The sequence below is a fragment of the Clupea harengus genome, chromosome 24 (genome assembly GCF_900700415.2).
Source record: "Clupea harengus chromosome 24, Ch_v2.0.2, whole genome shotgun sequence".
NCBI lineage: Eukaryota > Metazoa > Chordata > Actinopteri > Clupeiformes > Clupeidae > Clupea > Clupea harengus.
The window spans coordinates 4,030,166-4,054,827 of record NC_045175.1 but is presented as its reverse complement, the minus strand read 5'-3'; the positions used below and the strand labels follow the sequence as shown (position 1 = coordinate 4,054,827).

General features: G+C 43.2%; 4 protein-coding genes across 4 annotated transcripts in view; 1 reads left to right on the top strand and 3 right to left on the bottom strand.

Annotated features, from left to right (window-relative positions):
- wbp1lb (WW domain binding protein 1-like b) overlaps positions 1-4,196 on the bottom strand; it is a 15,877-nt gene extending 11,681 nt beyond the window's left edge. The window contains exon 1 of the mRNA XM_012817171.3: positions 3,737-4,196. Coding sequence (XP_012672625.2) covers positions 3,737-3,853 — 117 coding nt within the window. The 5' untranslated portion in view covers positions 3,854-4,196. The remainder of the gene's footprint in view (positions 1-3,736) is intronic.
- A 128-nt stretch (positions 4,197-4,324) lies between these two features.
- Positions 4,325-11,151, bottom strand: poll (polymerase (DNA directed), lambda). The gene is made up of 9 exons (XM_012817184.3): positions 11,042-11,151; positions 10,531-10,655; positions 10,088-10,385; positions 9,760-9,877; positions 9,235-9,591; positions 8,202-8,375; positions 7,409-7,537; positions 6,029-6,197; positions 4,325-5,125 (listed from the first exon to the last, which is right to left on the bottom strand). Exons 1-9 carry the CDS (start codon positions 11,149-11,151, stop codon positions 4,764-4,766), a joined length of 1,842 nt encoding a protein of 613 aa, XP_012672638.2. The 3' UTR covers positions 4,325-4,763.
- Positions 11,152-11,288: 137 nt separating this feature from the next.
- On the top strand, positions 11,289-13,759 carry dpcd (deleted in primary ciliary dyskinesia homolog (mouse)). Its single transcript, XM_012817185.3, has 6 exons — positions 11,289-11,423; positions 11,650-11,730; positions 11,868-11,989; positions 12,184-12,317; positions 12,960-13,062; positions 13,312-13,759. The coding sequence occupies exons 1-6, from the start codon at positions 11,360-11,362 to the stop codon at positions 13,414-13,416; spliced, it is 609 nt and encodes a 202-aa protein (XP_012672639.1). The 5' UTR covers positions 11,289-11,359; the 3' UTR covers positions 13,417-13,759.
- A 131-nt stretch (positions 13,760-13,890) lies between these two features.
- fgf8b (fibroblast growth factor 8 b) lies at positions 13,891-21,795 on the bottom strand. The gene is made up of 5 exons (XM_012817164.3): positions 20,953-21,795; positions 20,819-20,855; positions 19,939-20,119; positions 18,352-18,458; positions 13,891-18,078 (listed from the first exon to the last, which is right to left on the bottom strand). Exons 1-5 carry the CDS (start codon positions 20,982-20,984, stop codon positions 17,800-17,802), a joined length of 636 nt encoding a protein of 211 aa, XP_012672618.1. The 5' UTR covers positions 20,985-21,795; the 3' UTR covers positions 13,891-17,799.
- Positions 21,796-24,662: the final 2,867 nt, after the last annotated feature.

The following is a 24,662-nucleotide window of genomic DNA, read 5'->3' as shown; positions in this document are numbered from 1 at the left end:
ATTGATTTGCCCTCTGATGCTTGAAAACAGACGTTACAGGCAGTAGAGGTGTGTCACTTTTGAAACTGAGGAAGCCTCAACATGAATTTAGACGTGGGGGTGGAGGGGAGGCGTTGGGGTGGTACTTTGTTTACAGTGGGGGTAGAAGTATTAAGATCATTTACTTACTACTTATAAAGTAGCATAAAATGTAAATATTTGGGGGGGGCACAGTGGCGCAAGCCGATAAGTCCCCCCATTTTACGGGATCCATTGCCCACGGGGACACAGTCTGGCCTGATGTCATTTCCCAGTCCTCTCCCCACCTCTTCTCTGCCTTGCTTCCTGTCATCACTTCACTGTCCTGTCCAAATAAAGGCATAAAGAAAAGCCCCCCAAAAAAGCAAAAAAAAAAAATGTAAATACTCAGGTTAAGTACCTCAAAATTGTAGGCTACCATTTCCACCACTGTTAGTTTATGATACAGAGGGCTGACCACAAACCCGCAGTCGTACAGTCATGGCTGGTTTAATCTGGTCAATTTCATATTACATATGACAGCTTTACTCACAATAAAAGAGAGAAATCGTGATGAAAAACACAATCCCAGATTCCTTTTTTGCGAAAATAGATGTGTGGCTAATCAGCATTATTTGCCTGTGAAATATAACGTTAGTAGAGCAACAAAGTCGGTTCAGTTGTAGCCTAGCCAGCATATGAAGTTGTTTGCAAATAAACATCACAATTAAAAGACAGACTGATTAAATATGAACCACTGGACTTTGTTTTCTGATGTTTGTCGACTGACCTGGACCAATCTTCTTGCGTATGATGTCCTCTTCAGCAGTAAGTATCGTGGCTAACTAGCCTTTTGAGCCGCAGCCTTAGCATAAACTTGGTTAGGGAATCTAATCCTACTGTCTGTTTAATCCAATGTCCATTTTCACAAACTGTCTTGGCTGTTTTCCTCCATTTCATTTATTCGAATTATTCATAAGGCATCGAGGTCACGTAGAAATCCAACAAAACAAAAATCGACATGTATTTTACTGACTCTTGTTTTCAATGGCAGCTCACAGTCTAAACTCAATGGACGGCTTTTAGTTTAATAGTTCGTCATATCTTGGTGTTCTGATCAGATTGGTGTAAAGACAACATCAGGTCGTTCAAACACCAGGTTTGAAGCTGGGGATGGTTGAATACCAACTGAATGTTTTTATTTTTGCTGTTATTAGTTAAAAAAGATAGTATACATGTTTTGTGAGCTAAATGATATACATTTTATGGTCTGAAAATGGCTCAACACGCCATCTACTGTTTAAAATCATCCCGAACCTTGCATTGCCGATGCTGACACATCTACGACCATTTGGTACATATACACGTCATGAAAAGGGCTGCCCACCTCCCCCAGCCCCCGCCCGCCCGCGAGTGCGAGTCTCATTTTAATTTGCTGATTGAGACTCATCATTCACACCCCCTCTCCTCAGCCCTACTCGAACCCCCTTTTCAGGCCCTTGTCTCGACCTTTTAGCATTTTTCAAAAATATGCAATATGTGTAAATTTGCTTTAGTAAAAAAAACTGCCATCCTTAATTGTTGTCGACCATCGTTTTGAGTTATTTTCCTTTTTTTAAGTATCGGTTCTGGCCAACTAGGCAATGGCTACTTTTATGGGTAAGGCCTACCTTTGTGGTCGCAAGAGAAGAGATATAGTGAGAAATATAAACTATACACACGTCAACCAGCTTGTGTCAACCAGCTTGCCAGCATGTTGACAGTTGACACAGAGCCGGGCCTTGTTCAGTCATATAGTATCACCACCTAAAAGGGGGTAGGCCCTAGATATCCCTAAACCAGTTTAAAAGCTTAAGTTTAATAACTTAACAGTTACTTACAAAAACCATTAACCATATATACAAACATTTATTATATAAAAATGATAAGATTCTACAAGAGATTGAGATGCATGATGGGTATAAATACTAGAATACACTGAACTCCTCAACATATTTGTGGCAGCAACTTGAGAAGACTGCTGGCATATTTTTCAGCTGGGTGTAACCATCAGAAGGCAAGTAGGCTGTTACCATGACGATCAGATCATCAAATACCCAGATATGGCGTTTGGGCTATTGACTATTAATAGCTGTTCCTTGTGCCATTAAAAAAACACTACTCCATTATCATTACCAGCTTCAAGCGTTTACAGGCAGGATACATTTTGCAGACTGGAGAGTGGGACACAGTGTGATGTTCTGCCTAATCCTGATCTGCGACTGGAAATGTGCATTATCCGAAGTTTTTATATCATATATATATATATATATATATGCCTCTGTAATATATATATATATGATCATCAGTTGTCTTAAACAAGTCTGATCACACCTATGACCTCTTTGATTTACAAAACATTAAACCCACATTTCACATGCATCTACTATTTTATCTGGGAAATCCCTGTTGTCAGGTTTCATGATGGCCAGTTCACGATGTCTGGCACAAACCTGCGGTCAAAATGAATTCGTTGACATTTATTTGATAGGACTGAGAGATTTAACGTTTGGCTCATATCGCATGATGTATGGATTCAGTGTCTACAATAATTAGGCTACTGAACAATTTGCTTTTGTTTTTGCACTAGACTTAGATAGAGAGCACACTGACTGTGCTGTCAAAGTAAATACAATAAGCGGGATAATATAGTATATATTAGTAATATAGCAGTACAGTCCACCGGTCAGTGTCGGAAAATAAATCCCTTCAGGACGCGCGAACTACACATTTTCCCTGACTAATCAAACATGTTCCCTGCTCAGCTGTCAATTAGCCGAATTTGCAACAAAGACGGGGAGAATAATCTAGAATACAATTACATTACGTAATACTCGTCACGCATCTGTCTGATAAAAATACCTATTACTGTACATCCTTGCCGTGCGAGCTACCTGTCAACTGATAAGACAAAACATAGGTCACTACTCTTTTTCTCTGGTACACGTGCTACACTGACAGTCTGAATTGATGGCTTCAGCAGTCCTAAAATGACCCACGGTGTCTGAAACCGTGTGACTTGCTGTGATAACCGTGTGTACTCGCATTGAAACAATCAATGTATTGGTTCACGTCACAGTTGGGTCGACTCAACAGGTCAGCGACTGCCAACCAGCTAGCTACATTTAGATATTAATCTTTCAGAGATAACTTTAGGCTCGTTCACTTTTATCGTAAGGGTTTTGGCTAAAGAGAAAGTGCTGAAACTCCTGCTATCAGTAATATAACGGTCGGTCACAGTGTAAATGTGTCAGCAGTGAACATGAAACTTCGCAGTGCAACTACCGAGGTGACTTGCTATGAACTGTGGCGGAACAGGCTTGCAAATAACAACACACTTATATAACTTTATAATCAGAATATGTGAATGTATATTATTGAACAGACATCAATCCCATAGCTAAGCAGCTAACTAACCTAGCAAAAGTCAGCCATAGTTATAACAGCTACAAGTGGTCTCACAGACCCAAGCAATCTAATTTAGCTATAACGCTAGCTTGGTACAAACATGACAAGTTTATGCTATTGCCGACTGTGAGCTGTTGCGTTAGCTATGTAAACAAGCTAATCAGCTGGAGCTCCGAGCTGGATTTAAACTAACGTCAGACCTCTTCAGGATTAATGTCCCCGCGTTGTAGTAGTTTGTAAATAGGGTACACGCGTCAGCAAACACCTAGCTTAGAACATCAAGTTTACTTACCTCGTTGCTCGTAGCCTCGGTAGGCTTGACAGGACCCGCTACGTAAAGAAATAAACCCATTTTTAAAGAGGACACATTCGGCCTCCTCCGGCTTGCCTGAGTGTCGTCTGTCGACATAGAACTAAGTTACGATTCAGTCCTGTAGTATCACAACTCAAAAAGACCGCAGCATGCGCCGCCTTCTTGCCTGCACATTATTGGACAGCTGAAGGACACACAACCTTCTCGCAGCTAATTGCCACCGGTGCCACTGGCTGATCCAGCTGTTACACAAGCAGTGCCTTCAAACTGGAACGCTGGATCAGCTGGGGTGTGGCGAAGTCACATCCTTCACCATGTGCGCAACGTGATGGAGCAACTTGTGTTTCTACCTTAGACCGCCCAGTAAGCGCTCTACACGGGGATTGGGCAAAAGTAACCAGCTGGACGAGAATCAGCCAATCAAACGTGATTCCCAGTTGTAAAGGTACAATGCTTGACCAATAAAACGTCAGTGCGCAGTCACCACGGAGCACTATCAAACAGGTGGTCACTAAACTTCAGAGGAGAAAAAAAGATGACTTAGAAATAAAGTAATAGTCTAAAATATAAATCAGCTATTTTTCACTTGTATTTTAGAACATACATTAGAAGCCAACTATGTTACACTCAATTCAAGACAGGAATACAGTTTTTTCAAATAGATAGATATTAACTTCATTCTCTTAAAAACAGCACATTGAAAGCATGGCTCTTCTTCTACATTCATCTTCTGAACAGTGTTAAAACTTACCAACACACATTCTCCTGCACATGAATTATGAAAAAAAAAAAAAAAAAAAAAACATGATTTATTTTATTATTATTATGTTATGCTATGCACTCTTCTCAGTCTCCATTTCTTTCAAGGTCCTCAGCCTTCCTTCATTTTTATAGATGTATTTGTATTAAATAACAACTGACATAACTACAGGAAGAATCTCCTTACACCTTATATATCTCCATTGAAGTCTGGAAAAGTCTGGAAAATCCCTTAACCCAAAACACGTCACCAGTCCCTCTCATGGGGTTCCCTGTATGGAACACCCAGGTGGATGAAGACATCCTTCTCGCCGAGCGTGGGTAGCGGAGTGCCTGAGCCCACCTTGGCAGTGCCGTGCCGCACCACGTTGCAGTTCAGCGAGTGCTCGGATAGGCTCATGCGCTTGGTCTTGGCCAGGGCCCTCATGGAGCGGTTGAAGTGGGCCGAGCCGGTGAAATAGAGTGCGGCGCAGGCAAACTCGGCGTAGGGCACCACGATCACGTCCAGGCGGCGGTGGCGCCAGCCGGAGCCAGGTAGCCGGCACACGCCCATGTACTTCTTCTGCTCGCCATTGTCCTCGTTACTCACCAGGTCGTCCGTAAGAAAGCCTTACGTATAAAACACAAAAAATCGATCAGTGTGTAAACAGCGACGGAGGATACTTGCCTAAAACAAAATAGGTGACGGCATCACTCAAAGGAATCACTAGAACTTAAAAAGTGTGTGCCATATTATGCCATGAGAAAAAAAAACAATATCAATACTAACTAAAATTGCTATATCTTTACGGATCTTGCAATGAAGCGTTTGGAATGCAATGATTTACAATTAGAAAGCAAATCAACCAAAGTGTAGTATGACAGTAGAACAGACAAAAGATTGTTAATATTTAGTTTAACAGCCAATGAAATTTCACCCCTCCCTTCCATGCTCCTGAAGCAACGTATTCATTGGTTACAGTCGTTTATGGCTCGGACCAACCATATGTTTGTTTCGGTCAACAGTTACCTGGACTGTGTACGATCACAGCGCACAAACTGAACAGGCAGCGAGAGGACCATGAGGAGCAATTAGCTGAATTTTACAAGAAAATGTATGGGATTAGAATCCTTAACGGAGATTGCAACAAAGATCTGATGTGCCTTTAAGATGCTGTCAGCTGTCCCCACACTGACATTTTCAGCTGTGGATTACATAGCCCAGGAGAGCCTCAGTGACAGTCCCTGTTTTTCCCCTAGAGTATTTAGGGATCTATAAAAATGTGTAGACAGCTATCTTAAAGTAACAGTTGGTAGCAATTTTACTTTAGGGTTAGGGTTAGGATCAGCAATTTTACCTTAAAATAACAGCTTAAAAAAATTGGGGCGCTACAATGACGTTTTTATATATTTTTTTGCCAATGTTTCCTGACTAAATGCAAGGCATACATGGACAAAGCAACAAAATCCACCGAAGCAAAAAAAACGTTAAAAAAAAGTGCTTAAATGCGCATGTCTCAGATCTTGCCGTACAGCTCTGGTGCAGGATGTGCAGCAGTTGGCTGAAGACGCCCTTGTGGGACTGTCCGTCCGGGTGAGTGATGAGGACGTCCACGTCACCGCACGTGGCCTTCCCTCGACGGTAGGAGCCACAGGCCACCACCTCCAGGCCTGGGTCTACAGCGTGAGCGGCATCCCTCACCTGCCGGAAAGAGAGAAGAAAGGACGGAAAGAAGGATGGGACAGGGAGAGGGAGAAAGAGGACGAGAGAGAACAAGACAAGGAGAAACATAGAAAGAAAGAGTGAGTGACAGAGCAACTTTCACGACATTTGGCATATCTTAGGAAAGGTAATACCCTGTGCATGAGTGATGATGCATTAGTCACACAACGAACAGAGACAAAGTCACAGAGAATTTAAATGGTGTTGGAAATCTCATCTCGTTCCCCTGGCCTTGCTTCTTGCTGCTACCTCCAAAACCTGTCCCTCCACAGTTTTGAAGGCTTCAAATCAAATGAGGGTTGACCGTGTTTTCTTTCTCCCTCTCACACTCTCCTTCTGCTTTTTCCTTCACTCGCCCCCCTACCCCAACCCTAATCCCTCTCTCCCCACTTCTCTCCCCCCCTCCCCCCCCCTCTCTCTCTCTCGTGTGTTTCTCCTGCGTCTACCTTGCATTCCGACAATTAGGCACTTAACTCATTCGAGACGGAGTGGTTACATGCTCCACATATCACTGCTGACAGGCTGGAGGGGGACACATGCTACACTCATCTCCTCGATCTGCTCTTTCTATCTCCAGCAGTGGTCCCACCAGGGGAAGGCGAAACGGGAAGTAGCCGTACCCCTGACACGAAAACAACTGGCCTCGCCCCAAGTCCCGGCGAAAATGACCAAAGGTATCTGTGCGCTGACCGACCTATGCTGCGCCAAGCTTCGGGAGCTCTCCTCCTTCCCAATACACACCCACCCCAAACACTCACCCCACCCCACCCCAACTCCCTTGCCCTAACCCCCCCCCCCCCCCCCCCCCCCCCTCCTCACTCCCCCTCTCAGGGAGTGAACGCTCAACTCACAGCGCTCTGCTTTCTCAATCAAGCACAGAGGGAGGAAGATTGACAATGTGCCGGGGCCAATGCAAACTTGTGTTCATGCCCTGTTTATTTTAATGTCCTGCTCGGCCTTACAAGCTTTGCTTTTTACTTATTAGCATGACGAATTCCAGGAGATGCCGATTCTTTCACGACTTAACGGCGCAAACATAAATCTGATGGTGGGAGTAAAAATTCATGTGGAAGCCGTAGAATATTTATAGGTTTCTCTTTCGTCGGGATATCGTTATAAGCTTATATCATTCGTAAGCTGTTTACGGTGTGTTAATTATTTAGATAGGCACTACGTCAAAGTAAACGTACGGTCTTCTCGATGGCAGATGCTTCGTCTCGTGGCATTCGATCCAGAAAGTCGTCGTAGTGTTTCAGTCCAATTTGCTGCGTGTGATTTAAAGTTGCTTTGGTGCGGATATCTTCCAAGGTGCGAAACCCCTGAGAAAATCAATTTAAAGCAAAAAGGAAAAGTAGCAGACATATTTAAAGCGTTCCTTGTTTCAATACATATCTATTACAACCACAGCTGTGCTATTAATTTCAACAGAAAATGATGAGCACTGCGAGTTCTGGTAACTCCAACGGTTGTACTGAACACACAAGAGCCACACATTCATTTCAGAATGGCTTCATCAGTTACTATGGATCCAAGTCATTCTGGATCAGGTACAAGAGTAATGGTCAGAATAAAAAAAAATAAAAAAAGTTGTTTTGTGCAAATAATGCTAAGGACATGCTGTCAAAAGTCATTAAAGACTTATAACAATGATGCTATTCTCAAGGTATGTTACAAAAAATAATAAAATAAAATAATATTTCTAATATTGATGAGCATTTGAAAGCTACTTGCTTGTCTGTTCCAAGCCTTTTGTGGCATGTCATTAAACTTGTCTGGCCCTAGAAATGTTAACGACCTTGGAAAAAACCTAAAATGCTGAATGAAGGCGCAGAGATCAAACTGGAATAGCAATAAACAGGATCATCATAACTTCCCTTTCACTGATCTGGAAATGTCTTGTTTGACATAGCAGCTTATTGCAGCCTAAAAACCTACATATTGCACTGATAAACTATGTAAGACCTGCAAAGGCCTATCTCTCACCAACTGGTACCACAGATGTGCAGTTTTGGCTCCCACTCCCCAGATGTTTGAGAAGAGCTCCAGCACAGGCACGTCCTCCCCCATGTGATCCAGCTTGCGGAGGTGCCCGCTCTCCATGATCTCCATGATCTTGTCGGCCATTCGGTGGCCGATGCCTGGGATCTGACATGCCTCCTGTTGTCCCAAAAAAGACATCCATGTCAATCCCCAATTGCGCATGTGCTTCAATTCAATTCAATTTTATTTATATAGCGCCAAAACAACAAAATTGTCTCAAGGCGCTTCACAGAGCCCAGTGCCTGGACCCCCTTAGAGCAAGCACAATGGCAAGAGGGGCAAGGAAAAACTCCCTGTTAATCAGGAAGGAACCTTAAGCAGAACCACGGCACATAAGGGGGGACCCATCATTATGAAGCATTACATTACAGAGAGTTGTGCTGCCATCACTTCAATTTGTTGGGGTTCCACAATAAGTTTGATGCAAACAAAAAAAAGGTTTCTTTACATTCACACATTGGCATTAATTCAAAGCTTGAGTGTCGTTGTGGCCTACTAAACACAATGCAGTCATCCCTTGCTTTTGAAATGTCTACAGAGCGATCTTGTTTTTAATTGTTTACATCTGACTAGTAGGATGAGTCATTGAGCAATTCCTGATCCTGCAAGTGACATGGGTAAGTAAACAGATAGTCATAGTTAGGCGACTACTGAATAGTCTAGCTAACGATCACTTAAAATCTCAGTGTGGGTTTTATTAGAATGTAAAATATTTACATGTAGGGAACTACTGTATTTGATGCTGTGTCCCATTCTGATAGACAAAAGCTACCTAGGATGCCATTAAGGAATTCAGGGTTACTGTACACTCAGTGTGCAGTGCTAACACTAAATCATTACATAGGCAATGGGATTGCATGTTTGCATTGGGGCAACCCTGTAATCCACAATGCATATACCCCAGCAAAAAACAGTACTGACCAAATCACAAAACACAAAACAAAGTGCATGTAGAAACCGAGAGAATGGACTGCACCTCATAAGACGTGACTGGCTTGTGGTAACTCTTCAGGGCGTTGACGGCTTTGGAGTAACCCAAGGCCCGCCACCTGTCCCCCTTGTGTGTGTAGGCTTTGGCCAGAGGCTCCAGCTTGTCTGTCAGGTGCTTGTTGTGGTTGTTCCCCTTGCTCACGGACGACTGGGCGCAAACCCACTTCCCAGGCAGGCTTGGCTGCTGTGTGGCAGCAGTGGTGGTGGTGGTGGCGGCGGTAGCTGGGCTCGAGGGACCCTCTGTAGGGTGGTGCCCACTGATCAGTGCCTCCAGGTCACTCTGGGACACACCGTCCTCATCCCTGTAGTTGTCTTTGCCCTCCTGGGTCTGTGTTTGCGCCATCTAGTGTCACAAGAGAGAAGGTGTCATAATTTGTTTCTGCACATCAGTTGGCAGGGTTCAGTTCTACAATGTTCTACAATAAGATGATTCAAGGACATATGTTAAATGACTGCATTATTAGCATTCTTTTTAAATGTGATGAAACAAAATTCCTTAGACATAACCTACCGTTTCGGCCGGGTTTTTGTGCACTGATTGGAAATCACACTTTTGAGTCACTCCGCCTTTGATAGGTTTAATTTCACTTGTCTCTTCTTTTGTCTTGTCTTTACTGACTGGTATGTTCCTACAAATCATGACACAGATGCAATAAACAGTGTGGATTAAAGACCACCGAAAAACATGACAGAAGTGCATGACTATCAGTAACACTAAGCTACACAGAAGTAATATACACTATCCAAGCCATTTATGATGTGAGAAGACACAGATGATTAACTTTACAGTCACACAAGGAACAATTTAAGCTTTCTGACAGAAACAAGGTCATTGCTACCTGTCTGGGAGAAGGAGACCGTGGGCTGTAGTGTCCAGTAACCGTTTTTCAGAGATGCATGCGCTAAGCCAAGAACACTTCACCAGCTTCACTAAGGAAGGCAAGGTGTCTACTTTCAGCAGCCTCAAGGCCCGCTCACAGTCCATGGTGTCCTCCACTATGACATGGGTGACACTGGGGCCTAATGCATCCTCAATCTTTCCCCCATTCTGGGTGATCTGTCTCTGGAAGATCTCACATCTGGCTTTCCCGATGCCAGATGGAAGGATGTGTACTGAGACATCTTGGAACACAGTGCCTGCAAGCAAGGAAACGAAGAAACGAGCTTAGAAACATGAGAGCTTTGATGGTTCAAGAGGTACAGGGTTTAAGTTACCTCCTTCCCTCAATCTCACACACACACACACACACACACACACACACACACACACACAAGCTTTTACCTGTTACATTTTCGTCCGACGTCTTCTTGCGTGGAGGTGCGTCCTTGGTCTCGGCGACCTTTGATCGCTTCACTTTTGGAAAAGCTTTTAAAATACCGTGGGCCTCCATTCCGCTGAGACATACCCTACCGACATGTTTGAAATACGTAAGACACTCAAACTGCATTCATGTTCTTACAATTCATAAAACAAATAATTCTATGCCACCACCAATATCTACCGCAAAATAAACGATAAACCTCTAATTAAATTAGATCAAACACATATAGCTACCATGAAAATCTGCTTTATGTGCTCTAACGTATACATTTTAGCCTTCTTAGCATACGTTAGGTAGATAGACAACAACGATTGGAAGACGAAACATTAGGGAACAAAATCCATGCAGTGAACGTTATGGTACTTTAAGTTATGCCTTTAAAACCACTGATAGTTTTGCAAATATCATGCTGTGATCCACAACTCAGTCTCAATTTGATCTAAAACTAATTTCGTCTACAGGGCTACTTACCAAAACTGACCCACGACCAAAACAAAATCCTGTTTGCCTATTTCAGTTTGAACGAAATACTTCCGGGTCACACTTGGAACCTCATCAGACAAGCTAACTTGATAGCTCATGAAATCACGAGGATGATACTTAAAAACATATGATTCTTTCCTGTTATGGTCTGTGTTAAATTATAAGACACTGACACGCTATCGCTAGCTGTTTTGGGAATGTTCTTATCCTAGCTACGATAGCTGTCTAACATGAAGTTACAATAAGGTTTTGAAGAAGTTGTTGCCATAGAAACCAGTTTAGTTTGAGGAATCTGAGACCTTCGTCATGGCTGTGCAGAGCTGGATAGATCAACTAAAAGCATCGAAGAAAACCGCAATAATAAGCGATGGTATGTTAACGTGTATGTAGCTAGATTTTTGGCCGTGTACATGCGCGAGATATTATTATACTAATCAGCAGAAACAGCTGTTAGCTTTACACGTGATGTAGGTAATGTTGACTAGCTCAACACGCCAGCTAAGTTAATTTAGCCATATGCCTGTGGTGTTGTAAGTTAACATAGCACGCCAGTTAGTTAACGTTAACTTATGAGTGAATGTTTTGCAATATTTCAGGTAAAAGGAAAGTTCATTACTTGTTTAGTGATGTGAAAGAGATGGCAGAGGAATATGACATGAAAACCGACGAGCTCATACGTAAGTCGTCACATCATTTTACAGGTTCTCAGCACACGAGTTTGCTGGCTCGATTTCATTCGTTTACTATAAGCACAGTTTGGGAAGGGTATCTATCTTGGCGTCTCAAGAAACTATTCTTGGTTTTTCATCATCAGTCAGAAAGTGGCGCGCGAAAACTACCCTAGGAGGAAGTGGAGCATGGCAAGTCGAGGTTGGCAACCCTCAGCCTTCACCACTTCCAGTGGAGCAAGATTCTATCAAGGAAAACAGCTCCAATGTAAGATTTACTCAATTGATTGTTTTAATTAAATTCACTGTCACTTATGTCTTGCCATGGTTGTTATTGTATTCAGTCAAGACCAAGTCAGTCTTATATTCATCAAGTTTTTATTTTCCTTCAAAATTGGGGTTTGCATACAGTGATATAATGTTTTTTGTTTGTTTGTTTGTTTGTTTGTCTGTTTCCTACAGCCTGTGTTCCTGCGCAACGACACAAAAACTAGTTTTCAGTGGAGAGTCCGAAACCTTCCATACCCCAAAGAGGTCTACAGCCTGACTATAGAGCCTGTGGAGCGGGTCTGCATAATAAGAACATCCAACAAAAAGTACATTCAAAAAGCAAAAATGTGGCTTATTTTGTTCAGAATCTTTGTGTTATTTAACACTGTATTCATGAACTGTAAACAGATGAAGTGATTAGAACAAAAAGGTATTCATATACAAAGAGCTAATCGGCTACAGAGTGAGTCAGAAAACTCAAAAATGTAGTTGCAATGAAAACTTACATTCCATATTTAAAAGAATGCTCTTTTGTCATTGCCTATTGAGGCAATACATTATGGTCTGTGTTAAATTATAAGACGCTGACATGCTATCGCTAGCTGTTTTGGGAATGCTCTTATCCTAGCTGTCTAACATGAAGTTACAATAAGGTTTTGAAGAAGGTGTTGCCATAGAAACCAGTTTAGTTTGAGGAATCTGAGACATTCATGAGTGGGTAAATGTAACATGTTATCCCAAAATATCAATTTTGCCCAGCTCTACATTTCTCACTGGTGATTGCTAGCAAACAAATATATCCTGAAGTCTGGTTCTAAAATGTTCTGTGTATGTCGTGTAGTTAACAAGCTAGTCCAGCAGGTGGCACTGCTAGACCAATATAGTGACAGTCCCTTGCATAGACATCTATATATGTCTATGGTCCCTTGCAAACCTTGCCTTGTTTTGATCCCTATATTTCTTCACAGGTACTACAAGAAGTTCACCATTCCAGATTTAGACCGCTGCCAGCTGCCTCTTGAGGACTCGGCCATCAGCCACACTCATGCCAACAACACTTTGATCATCAGTGTAAGTTACGGCAGAACTTGCTCTCAGTACTTTGCTCTGCTCTCTCCTGGGATATCACCAATGTTACCAACCATACAACTTTTCGCCAAAGTGGTTTGGCGTTCTGAGAAGTCCCAACTGAGAGAAATATCCCATAGAAAATTTGAAGGGTGTGGTCTTAGGTCAATTGTGGTTCTTGCAGAAACTGGTACCATGCCTTGGTTGATAAGCACAGCTTGGCTGTTCAAATGTTCTCTGGATCTGTTGCAGTACAAGAAGCCCAAGGAGTTGTTGAGCCTCGAGCAGGAGATGATGAGAGAACTGAAGAAGCTGAAGGGATCGAACGAAGGAGACATCGACTGTAAAACCCAGTGAGGAATCGGGGACCATCCTCTTACTTCACCTCACAGGTTTGGTACCCAAGAGAAGATCCCTGGCCCACTTTGTGTACCGGTAATACATAGAGGACTTCCAAATCAACATTTCTATGGGGGGGATACTGGAATATTTCAGAAGTACCAGAAGAAAAATGTAAGATAAATATTTCAATGGTCCGATGCTGGATATATGACGTAATTAACAGATTGATGTGAAAGACGTATTTGTTCAGTCAATTATTGCTTGAACTGAATTATTGGCCTTAACAAGTAAGACGATTGGTGTGCATAATCAATATGTGTCAACGTATTTTTTTCAATAAAACTGTACCTTATCCAAAGTTTCCAAAGCAACTTTACTCAAACCCCCATCCTCAAACCTCTAGCATTTCCTAAGGTTAGTTTCACTCTCTTTTTTAGTTTTAACCAGTGGCACCCATTCAGAGAGCCACATTGCGTTCCAGCCAGCGTGTGGCTCCATTCAGTGTCTGTTGTCGATGATCGAAGGGAGGTGCTCTCCTTTGAGTGCCCACTCCAGCACCACACGGTAGGCCAATCGGCCACAGGCACTGAATGGGGTGCTACATCAGAGAAAGGTCAAACACTGACTGTAGAAACTGTTTTCTTTACGGATACTGAGGTAAACAGACGCAGGTGTATCTCTGTAGGGATCCTTTACCTGTTGTCAGACCCTTATAATAACATATAAAAGCCTGTTCAGTGGTGAAAACAAGTGGTTTACTTTGACATGCATGCTTGCCCCGTAGGATTCCATTGTAAAGCCGTTTTGCGGTTGCCGGTTTTAGCGTTCAAACTCGGTACTGGACCGATTTTCTTAAAAGGAAATAAACCAAAACAAAAATCCTCTACTGCAAATCAAGAAGAGGAGATCAAGCCTTCAGCCATATTGCAAACAAAAAAACAAAAAAAACACTCCCACTTAACAGGAGCACGCTTTAAAGTGTGTTTGTCAGAGTTTAAGAAGGCACGCATAGGACTTAAGGGATTGCAATGATTTTTTTTCCTCCTGTTTAGGCGTGTTTTTGTTCCCGGCCTGTCGAGCCACAATGCCATAAACCTTTGTTCCACAGCCTCTTGTGAGGAACGGTTCGGCACAAAACACCACTGGTCGTCGTGTGCATATTTAGATGCAAACAAGACAGAGGAACAATACCATGCAAATACAGAGGTCTTCGCTCTTGCGATCCTTAGCCTCCCTCTCCACTGTCCCTAAGCCTAAGCCTCCTTGCCAAACCCAGTAAGCAAACACTAAAAACAGACACTTAACCACACTCTCACACTATGGTCTGTCTCACCATTGTGCGCGGCGTGAGCCATGAACGCACAAACACAAACTATGGAATTTAAAGACATATGTTTAGCAACTTCTTACTCCAACTAGAAAGTTCAGGCAGCTTTTAAGGAGACACCTCCCTGGCATCTGTCATGGCTCTGAACAGGTGCATCGGATTTTTTGGTGTGTGTATCCACGGCCACGATCTTTGCCGATCCTCCAATCGGCGAGCGGTTCACGCCGGCGAGAAACAGCGTCTCCGAGTGGATATTGTCCTTGAAAACACGGGGACTTAATGACCGTCGTAGACCCTCCAGCCTTGGAGAAGAGCTGTTTTCCATCCCCTTCACATCTGTTCACCTCATTGGAGTGCTGCTGCAAGACAGAACCTACGCCGGCCCCGGAGCCAACACAGGAGCTTCTGTTCTCCTGCCCGAAGATTCCACGCTACTGTTCCCAGCTATCTGCAGCGACATGCAGCAGAAACCTCTCATCTGCCCTGGAGACGCGTTTTGGCCAGAGGCCAAGGTGAGCCTCGCCATGCTGGAGGGAGAGTCCGGCACGCGCGGGGTTAACTGGGATTGCATGGTTAGTCTGGCTTTCGTCCTCTCAATGTAGCTCACAGCCAAGATTATATACTCACAATGTGGTGACATATGGTTTTCGGGACACTGTCTTGCCATATGTGGCAGGCTCACTCTCATGGCAGGGCCTATCTAGCTGGGTTATTGTTATGACAGTGGTGCAGGGGTCCAAATGTGATTGTTGTCAGAACCTATTGACCCCACGACAGGAAGATCATGAGCTTTCATCTGCGCCGCGCCTAACATCTCAGCAACATCTGTTGCATTGTTGAGGAAGCAACCAGGCACCTTCTGAGAACTCAAAACAGCCCATAATTTACTGGTTTGCCTGTAATAACAATTAAACAAAAATGGAGGTATTCTTTTTTTTTTTTTTCTCGTAGAATTTGTTATTGTAAAAACAAATGTTGTTTCATTTACTAAGAGCCACCAGTGAATATTTGGGCCTCGGCCACACGACGGTATGTGTTCTGCTGTTTTGTTGTGTGTTCCTCCGTATTTCATCCGGCGTCTGTCAGTAAATGATCAAAACTCGGGTGGATGGGTTTGCGCATGGACCCAGGCCAAGCAGCCTGACTGAGAGAGGACAATCCTGGGAAAGTGTGGGGCACTGCACTACACTGCACTACACTGCGCTCTGATTCTCTGTTTAGAGTGTCCCTCTCTCTGTCCCTGTCACCCTCTCTTTTCCCCCCCTGTCTTTCAGTGTCTCCTTTCTCTCTCTCTCTCTCTCTCTCTCTCTCTCTCTCTCTCTCTCTCTCTCTCTCTGTCTATCCCCCCGTTGCCTGGCCTCTGTGGTCATGCCCAGCTGCCTCTGGAGAGAGAGAGAAAGAGGGAGAGGGAGAGCAGTTTCTTTCTGGCTTTTTCATTTCATTCCCGAATGCCTCTTCCCAGCCACTGACGGCCCTTTCAGGCCTCTGCTGCATCTCGCCTCACAGGCTCCCGGTGGCTTTCTTCTCTCCCTGTGTGACTGGCGTTCTTTTTGATAACTGACCCCTCCTCATGTTATTGTGCGAACCCGCCATTGTATAACATGTTTCTTTATACAGGGGGCCACAAAGGGCCCATTTGATCAGGGGGTTACGGTGTGTGATCCCGAGAAATGCAACTACATGGTGGTAACCTTTGTTTGGAGCCAAAATGGTGGGCTGACCTCACCGCTTTTAATGCTCGGCCCGGGCTATTCAGGCCCCAGTCTCACTTGCTGAGCACATTGAATTCAGTGGCCTGTCACAGATATTGCTTCGCAGTTATCTGGGGCTTTGGCTTTTCGGGGTTTCTTCTTTGGCTTGGCGGGGTGGGTTTTGGGGGGGTGAGCGGGGTGGTGGTTGAGTGAAGCTGGGGGTACAAGGAAAAAACATCCAAAAAGAAAATAAAAACAACAGGTGCACCCTAACACTATCGGCTGTAAACTAAAGAAATATATGTGTGTTTGTGTATATACGTATACAGTGTATATGTATAGATTCTCTAAACAGTTTCACAGTGAAATGACTGGGGCTGCCTGTGTCAATACAAAGGCCATTTGGTCCTGATCCTTTTGTTTTGGCCTTATTGCTCCGGGAGTCCTCATTTGGGCTCTGGCTTGCTGGCTTCCTCCCCAGGCCTCCCAACCTGAATAGGGTCTTTAGAAACCCCAAAACGTCAAACCAGGGGAAAGAAAAAAATCTCTTCAGACCTAAAAAATCTTAGTGGCAAAGTAAATAATGTTTACCAGGGGAAATCTTCAAATGAGCCTGGGAGTCAAGCCCCATAGGTCAGCTGAATGGACAACAGTCTTCCTCTTCCCCCCCCACACACCCCACATCCTCCCATAGAAGTTCTCACGTCAAATCAAAATGCTCTTTAGTGAATTTAATACACTCTAAAATAAATATTTTCGTCCTTTTTAAAGTATTTTACATTACATTTTTTTTTTTTTTTTACAAATCTTGCAATAAAAATATATATATATATATATTCATGTATGTATAAAACAGACAAAAATGTGTGTAAGGCTAAAACTATTCCACAAATGGTTGTGATTACATCATTATCTATAATGATTTGTAGTAACTTTCCAGTCCAGAAGCAGCTGCCATGTTTGTGTGTAATATTCAGATGAATATTGTGACATTCCTTGACAGTAAGTTTATCGTCGTTCGCCTCCAAAGTCTCAGCAGGGAGGTATGAGCCGCCCACTGCAAGCACATTCAGTCCAGTACCTTGATTCTCCAGGAATTCGTTAACGCAAACAGATAAAAATACTCATCATGCATCATTTAGAGTTTTTTTTTGTGTGTGTGTGTTTTTTTGTTTGTTTGTTTTTGTTTTTTAAATCTGTATAAGTGTATGGCGTGGGAGTAACTCAGCAATTAGATACACTTAATTAGATATATCCCAGTATTTAGAACATGAAAAAAAAACACTACAAAGTATTTTCGAACATTGGAAAAACCACATCCTCTCTCGAGAGCCTCTCTCTGTATGTCCTCAGGCTATAGCGGAGCAGACCAGGAATCCTCTACCGGTTCACAGCCTGCTGACGCGCCTGTTTAGTCCTTCGGCCCGTAGGGAAGGGGATGATGTCGAAGGGCCTCCTCTCGCTGAGGAGGTGGCCGCGGGGCAGCCGCTTCATGAAGTGCGACTCCCGCTGGTGCTGGCGGGTGCGCGAGGCCTTGCGCGGCCGCCCCTTGCGGGTGAAGGCCATGTACCAGCTCTTGTACTTGGCGTTCTGCAGAGCCGTGTAGTTGTTCTCCAGCACGATCTCCGTGAAGATGCAGTCCCGACCGTGACCCTTTTTCTGGGTGGGGCAGATAGGTACACAGAGAAGGAGCAAAATATGAGTGAGTTTCTGAGTCGGGGGAGGGGGGTAAATGACTCACTGGGTTATTTCACTTCCAAGGGAATTGTTGACCATCTGATCGATACTAAACTGCAAAATGTATAACTGTGGAATGAGGAAAGGCAGTGTGTGATAGACTACATAAGCACCTGCTACATGACTTCAGTGTATTGTATCTTGAGAGAAATCATAAAAAAATGGTATCATCATAAAAAAGCCACGGTGTCTCACCCTTCCAATGAGCTTTCCTTTCTTGTTCATGCAGATGTAGTATCCTGTCTTTGCTCCTCTGATACGAATCCGGCTCCCAAACGAGTCTGTCTCCACGATGAGTTTGGCTACAAACAAACAAACAAACAAAGGAGAAAAAACACTCAGTTAAAAAAAGCAACCCTTTCCCTGAAATTCTTCACTTTGGTTTGGGAACGCGTGGTGTCTAGGGATGATTAACTTGCAATTGCACTCACAGCCTCCCAAGCTGCATGCAAATCAATCAAGACAGTGTGCGTGTTCATCTGTGTGTGTGTGTGTGTGTGTGTGTGTGTGTGTGTGTGTGAGAGAGAGAGAGGGGAAAAAAGTGTGTGTGTGTGTGTGAACAGCACAAGCCACCAGTGCAAAGCAGCGGTCAGACTTGGAGCTGAAACAGCAAAGACACCCACATATGACATACAGCTTAGAGTCGTGGCCTGTCATTGTTGGAATGTGTGCCTGCCTGCGTGTGTGTGTGTGTCTGTGTTTAAGCCAGTTTGTGTTTGTGTTTGTGTGCATGACTGCAAGTGAGAGGGAGTGTATGTGTGAGACTAAGAAAATGCACAGTGCATGATGTGTTTGTACAAATGCAAAGTGTGCAATACATGCTGTAAATGTAAATGTGTGTGTGGTGTGTGAGTGTCTGCGTGTGTGTGTGTGTGTGTGTGTGTGTGGGGGGGGGGGGGGGGGGTTGACAGAGAAAGTAAATGGTGGTTGAAAATAAGATGCTGAGATATATTTTCATGATGTTACAGAATTCAATTCAGTGCATTATTCAAATTAAATAAACCATTTTTTCAAACCAATTTGGGAAACACATAAGAAAAACTTCACTTCATAGGAAACCTTCATAGTTGCATAGTTCAACATGCATAGTTTCAGAATTTGTCCAGAGCCAGCATTTAAAACGCATACATAAGTGTGGATTGGTTGAAACTCTGTGGGACGCCGTGCCCTGTTCGCTGCGTGCAATGTTTGAATGCATAGCACACTATTGCGCACTTAATTCTCTAGTAGCCTCAATCATTATTTTCGAATGAATCGTGGGTAAGGAATATGTTTCAAGTCCAAATATTGCAAGTCGTATATCAATCCTTCAAGTTCATACAGAGACAGCTATTAAGGAAATGTTAAGAGAGGTAAGATGAATCCTAATCGGTTTTCCAGAAGCATGGCTTTCTACTGACATCAGCCAGTCATCAATATAACCGAGAATATATAATCCATTTCAAATGTTGGCTTCTTGCTCCCTCTCACCTAAACCGAACATTCACAACATTCTACTTAAAGCAGCCGAACATTGTCCATTGGACAAACCACAGTTAACCACAATGTTGGGACTGAAAACGGATCGCAGTGTGGCAGAAAAGCAGACCTGTCCTATGAAAGGGTTTAAATTAGCCGCAGTGTAGTCGTGCTGCTTTAAAAGCCACTACATTTTAAATACTTCAACACAGGTTATGCGTATAGATAGACCACAATCTGCTTTTTATCTTTCAGTATTAGGAACTTATCTCCGTAAACTGTAACAGCATGCATGATCGCCAGACACAGGCGTGTACGACTCACCATGGATATCTCCGTCTTCGCCGTTGGCATTGACCCTTTTGTTTCCGAGCACCTGTACATGTTTGCCACTTGTCCGGCTATACAGCTGATATGTTCTGGTCACTCTTCGGCTCATTCTATCCGACAGGCGGCTTTGCTCATTGACGTGGTGCTTAAAGTTTGGCGGGGACTGTTCAGAGATCTGTTCAAAATAAATCGACAATGGATAGATGGAGTTGGATGATAACAAAGCGCGGCAGTTGTCAATTACATTTTAAGGCTATCAGTAGTATACTAAACTAAGATAACGGTGTTTTTTTCTCTGATTATACCAAAGACCAAAGCCTAATTTACTTGGTTAAAATAACAAGTTTAAAATTCAATACACCAGACCATGATCTTAATAGGTGATCTCAAGAAACAAACAAACACATATAATAACCTCTCGATGGTCACTAACAAGTAAGCAGGCAATGATGTTGACCTCGTTATAATGACATGAGATGACATGCCTCTGATAGGTTGTTTTACCGTGAATGACCTTTGACCCCTTGTCTCCCTGGACTATTTCCCTTAACGATTCTTTTTCAATGCAGCCATGCGCCATATCCAGATGTTATAACAATTACCATTTGAGTTTCGTTTGACCTCTTTTCAAGATGTTTGAATATTTGCCAAGTACTTAGGTAATAATGTGATGTTTGCATGGTTATAACACATTTATTGCGGCAAAAGAGCTTTTAAATAAATAACCCAAGGTTCGGCCGTTATAACTCAATATTGCTTTTTTATTATTGACTGAAATATGGTGGCACTATAATTTTAAGGGTCCAGCGCAAAATAATAGCGTGGTTTCAGTCTGCAAGAAGCGTAGGCCCACAGCATGGGGATATAAACCTACCTGTGTGTGGAAAGACAGCGCTATAAACTGCAGTAACCTGAAAGAGAAAACAGTTTTATTGCCAGAGATTAAATTGGCTATTGGCGGTGAGTAAATAACCACTGAGATAGTCTATTGACATGGGTTTCACTTACAGATAGCCTAATCCCGAATTTCTAAGCCTCATTTTGAAGTTTTACAAACTCTGTGCTGGCTCCCGCAGCATAGATAGCCCTGCATGAGTACCACTCCACTAATGCAAGGTCTTGGGAAAATACAATTCTTCCCGACGGGAATTTAAGAACAATTTATCTCCTTCTCCAACCAGAAATGCGATGGTTGTTCCGTTGTCTCAAATATGAGGAAGCGGACGGCTTGATAAAGCCTTGAGTTCGGCGCGGCATTCATGTAACAATTGCATCTCAATTCCTCCGATTTTGGGCCACCCGAAGAGGACACGCAACGAGGACGACTTCGGCAACTCCAGGATTGGACGAGCGAAGGTTTAATCCTCTTGAAAATACGGAGTGAAAATCGCTCATCTTCGAAATGTCATTGCTGTATATCCACGCAAATCACTGGGAATCAACGAGCGACACAAAAACTGACATTAAAACACATGCACTCTCCAGTTGGTGATGCTCATGGAGTTGACTTCAGTGGACATCCAAACTGGTCAGACGAAGCGTGTTTTTTTATGGGAAGAAATCAAATATTATTTAAGTAACTGTATATGTGTCGTCCACAAAGCAAGCAAAGAATTGTTCTTGTGTCTTACTGCAGTGCCCAAATGTCCGTCAAAGTTGCGTTTTTTTGTTTGTTTTAATCCTAATAGCCTGGGTGAGACGTAAGCGAGGAGAGACTACAAGCTCGCCTCCATGCGGGATTCACGTCTAACCGCAGATCATCCTCCTCTGCTTACACGTGTATTCCTTGAAATAACTGAGGACTATGCTCGTGTTGCTCCAAAATACCGGCTGAAGCTCCAGCCACATCTCAGGTCCTTGGCTGTGCCTAGAAGGCTGGTTTATACTCTCCTACGCGGCAGCGGGTGGAGCTTGTGCGGAAGGTGCGCAGGTTTGCAACGACAGGACAAATCTGGACCGTGTTGATAATGTGAATATAATAGCCTCCACTTTATTTTTCGTAATGTAGGTGCTGTCATCGACGGTTGAGGTTCCCCTTCTGTGTCTCCACACCAGTCCTTCCTTTAATGATGAGAATTCATCCAAATAAGAATGGTATAAACATGTGCTGGCTATAGGTTGAGAAATCCTCATATTCTATCGCCATCGATGTTAACATTGTTTGAGGCTAGCAGATGTTTTCAAAGTTTTATAGCAAAAGCAGGTTTAAACTTCTTTTTTAAAAGAATGTGTTCAAGTCTGCTTTTATTGCTATCTTAGAACTTGACATCAGTGCAAAGCATATTGAAGTTTTTTTTATGAAGAATTTCATCTGATTTGTCTTAAAATGCCATACACGAATAAAGTTCCTCCTTTTATGAAACCAACTAGACTACAATAAGGTATTCCCAGGCAGCCAGTCATAGAGGTTGTTTCATGGTCCTGGTGGAATAGAGCTACTTTCAGTGTTAGCTTTTTCATGTTACATATGTTAGTAATATGTATTCCATGTGAATACATGATACAAAATGGCTTTCACATTCAATATCCAGACCTCGGCCTTCGTTTTAAAAGGTCCTCTCGCTCAGCCACACTCTTTCTCAGAAATGCTATGACATTTTTCTCTCTCTCTCTCTCTCTCTCTCTCTCTCTCTCTCTCTCTCTCTCTCTCTCTCTCTCTCTCTCTCACTCACTCTCTCACTCACTCTCCTGAGAGTAACAATTACATTTATTAGGCACACACATGGCAAAGTCTGGGGGAGCCTGTCAGAGAAAGTGCAATATGGTTTTAGTACATAAACCATTACAGCACTAGCTGTTGCTATTTAACAACATTGTACTAAAGTATGCATAAATCCATAGTCTTGCAGCCACTTGAAAACATATTATTTGTAATTAATTAATTCCATCTATTTGGAAGCACATAATTGCAAATTAATTGCACTTACTTATTAAAGCCCAAACTGATTTATAAAACGAATGGCTCGTTTCTTTGAAATTCCAACTCAGTAGTGAACTATGGACCAGCTGCTTAGTACAGAAATACAATTATCTTTAGCCTTTCAATGTGTCGCAATAAATCAGTCACTCTGTTCAGTGCAAGGGATTTAGAGGGTGAGAATGTACCTGCCTGATGAGATCCAGAGGGACAGTGAAACAATTGCTTTTGCCACCTGGAATGATTCACATCTAGAACTGCACTGCCAGACTCTGCTCACTGAGGAGGAGCTGGAGGGGTGTGTGTGTGTGTGTGTGTCTGTGTGTGTGTGTGTGTGTGTTGGGGATGGTTAGTTGGGTAGTTGTGTGTGTGTGTGTGTGTGTGTTATGAAGTCTTAAACCTGCATGTAAAGTATTGATTCAAATTCACTGTTTGTTTTTCTTTAAGTGGTAATGTTGACAGCGCATTCAAAAAGCAGTCGCATGAATTCAGCTGTACTGATGAATACAGGCTACATCCACTACTGGAGGAACATATGGTAAAATGGCTGCTGAGGACAGGTGGAGAGTTGACACAGCAGACTCAAGTTACTGAGGAAAAGTCTAGACATTCCACTGCTGTTTGGTCAGCCAGTGCCATCCTCTCCATCTACTGCCAATCAGAACTCGTAATTCTGTTTTGGACGTTAAGTGTGACATATAGACGTCATAAATATTAATGGTTATATCTCACGTAGCATTGGATCTCCCTGTATGTCTTTCATCACTAGCCTTCTTTTTCTCTGCACTGGGATGGGATAGGCTTCTCTTGTCCAAACACTAAGCCGGCCATCTGTAATTTTAAAAGGCAATTTCCTATGGAATTACTACCACTCATTAGTTTAAAAAGTCACTTTTCTCAGTGTTCAACGACGGTCGTCTCGATGTTGTAAAAAGCTGAGAATGAAACCGTCACAGGCGTTTAACTGAGAGTGAAGAAATAATAATTTTCCCACAAGAGGCGAAAGAGCCCGAGCTTAAAGAGAGTGCACCATGTTGTGGTTCGCACACGTTGCCCGAGACATTTTTGATGCGGTCGCCCCAAACCAGACAGTGGCACTTTAAATATTTCAAACGATCTGGGCCGTGTGCGAGCTGCCACCACTTTTTATGTCCCATAATCAAGTGGTGGAGAGCCTCTCCGGCTTAATGGCCAGGCTCTGGTCACCAGGTCCTCTGTCTGGAGTTCGAAGAGGAGAGAGAGAGTGTGAGAGAGAGAGAGTGTGAGAGAGAGAGAGAGAGAGAGAGAGAGAGAGAGAGAGAGAGAGCGAGAGAGAGAGAGCTCAGTCCTCTGAAACCTTTCCAGTTCGTCTCCCTTGTTCGCCACATTGAAAAATTTCTCCCAGGATTCGGAGGCTTCCCGGGCTGCTTTTCACATTTTGGGCCCCTCTCTCTCTCTTAATACATTGGCTGGTATCATTCCGGTGTGAAGACAGCATCACTGGAGGCTGTAAAGAAGAAGAAGAAGAAGAAGAGGGAGAAGGAGGAGGAGGAGAAGAAGAAAAGAGGCGAAAGGAAAGTAAAAAGAACAACGACAGACGAAAAAACACTTGGCAACGAGGCCCCGGGCTGGTTATTCTTAGTCGGGGAGTGACTAAATGTCTGAAACTTCTAAAGAGTAGACTCGATCTCGAGAGGGACAATTCCCCCACTTGCTAATGCAGGGCATAAAAATACACTCTGCTTCAAGACAGGGCCAGTGGAAAGGTAGACACCATAGAGGTGACTTCAAAAATAAAAAGGAAAAAGTGGGGGAAAAACAG

Bases quoted from the DNA above. Each gene is read 5' to 3' on its own strand.
- poll (XM_012817184.3), bottom strand. From the start codon at position 11,151: ATGAGCTATCAAGTTAGCTTGTCTGATGAGGTTCCAAGTGTGACCCGG. The intron at 10,656-11,041 runs GTAAGTAGCCCT...ACATGTCGGTAG, and splicing joins TTGGTCGTGGGTCAGTTTTG to GGTATGTCTCAGCGGAATGG. The intron at 9,878-10,087 runs GTAGCAATGACC...CATGATTTGTAG, and splicing joins GGTCTCCTTCTCCCAGACAG to GAACATACCAGTCAGTAAAG.
- dpcd (XM_012817185.3), top strand. From the start codon at position 11,360: ATGGCTGTGCAGAGCTGGATAGATCAACTAAAAGCATCGAAGAAAACC. The intron at 11,731-11,867 runs GTAAGTCGTCAC...TTTCATCATCAG, and splicing joins GAAAACCGACGAGCTCATAC to TCAGAAAGTGGCGCGCGAAA. The intron at 12,318-12,959 runs GTACATTCAAAA...ATTTCTTCACAG, and splicing joins ATAAGAACATCCAACAAAAA to GTACTACAAGAAGTTCACCA.
- fgf8b (XM_012817164.3), bottom strand. From the start codon at position 20,984: ATGAGGCTTAGAAATTCGGGATTAGGCTATCT. The intron at 18,459-19,938 runs GTGAGTCGTACA...GTTTGTTTGTAG, and splicing joins CGAAGACGGAGATATCCATG to CCAAACTCATCGTGGAGACA. The intron at 18,079-18,351 runs GTGAGACACCGT...TGCCCCACCCAG, and splicing joins AAGGAAAGCTCATTGGAAGG to AAAAAGGGTCACGGTCGGGA.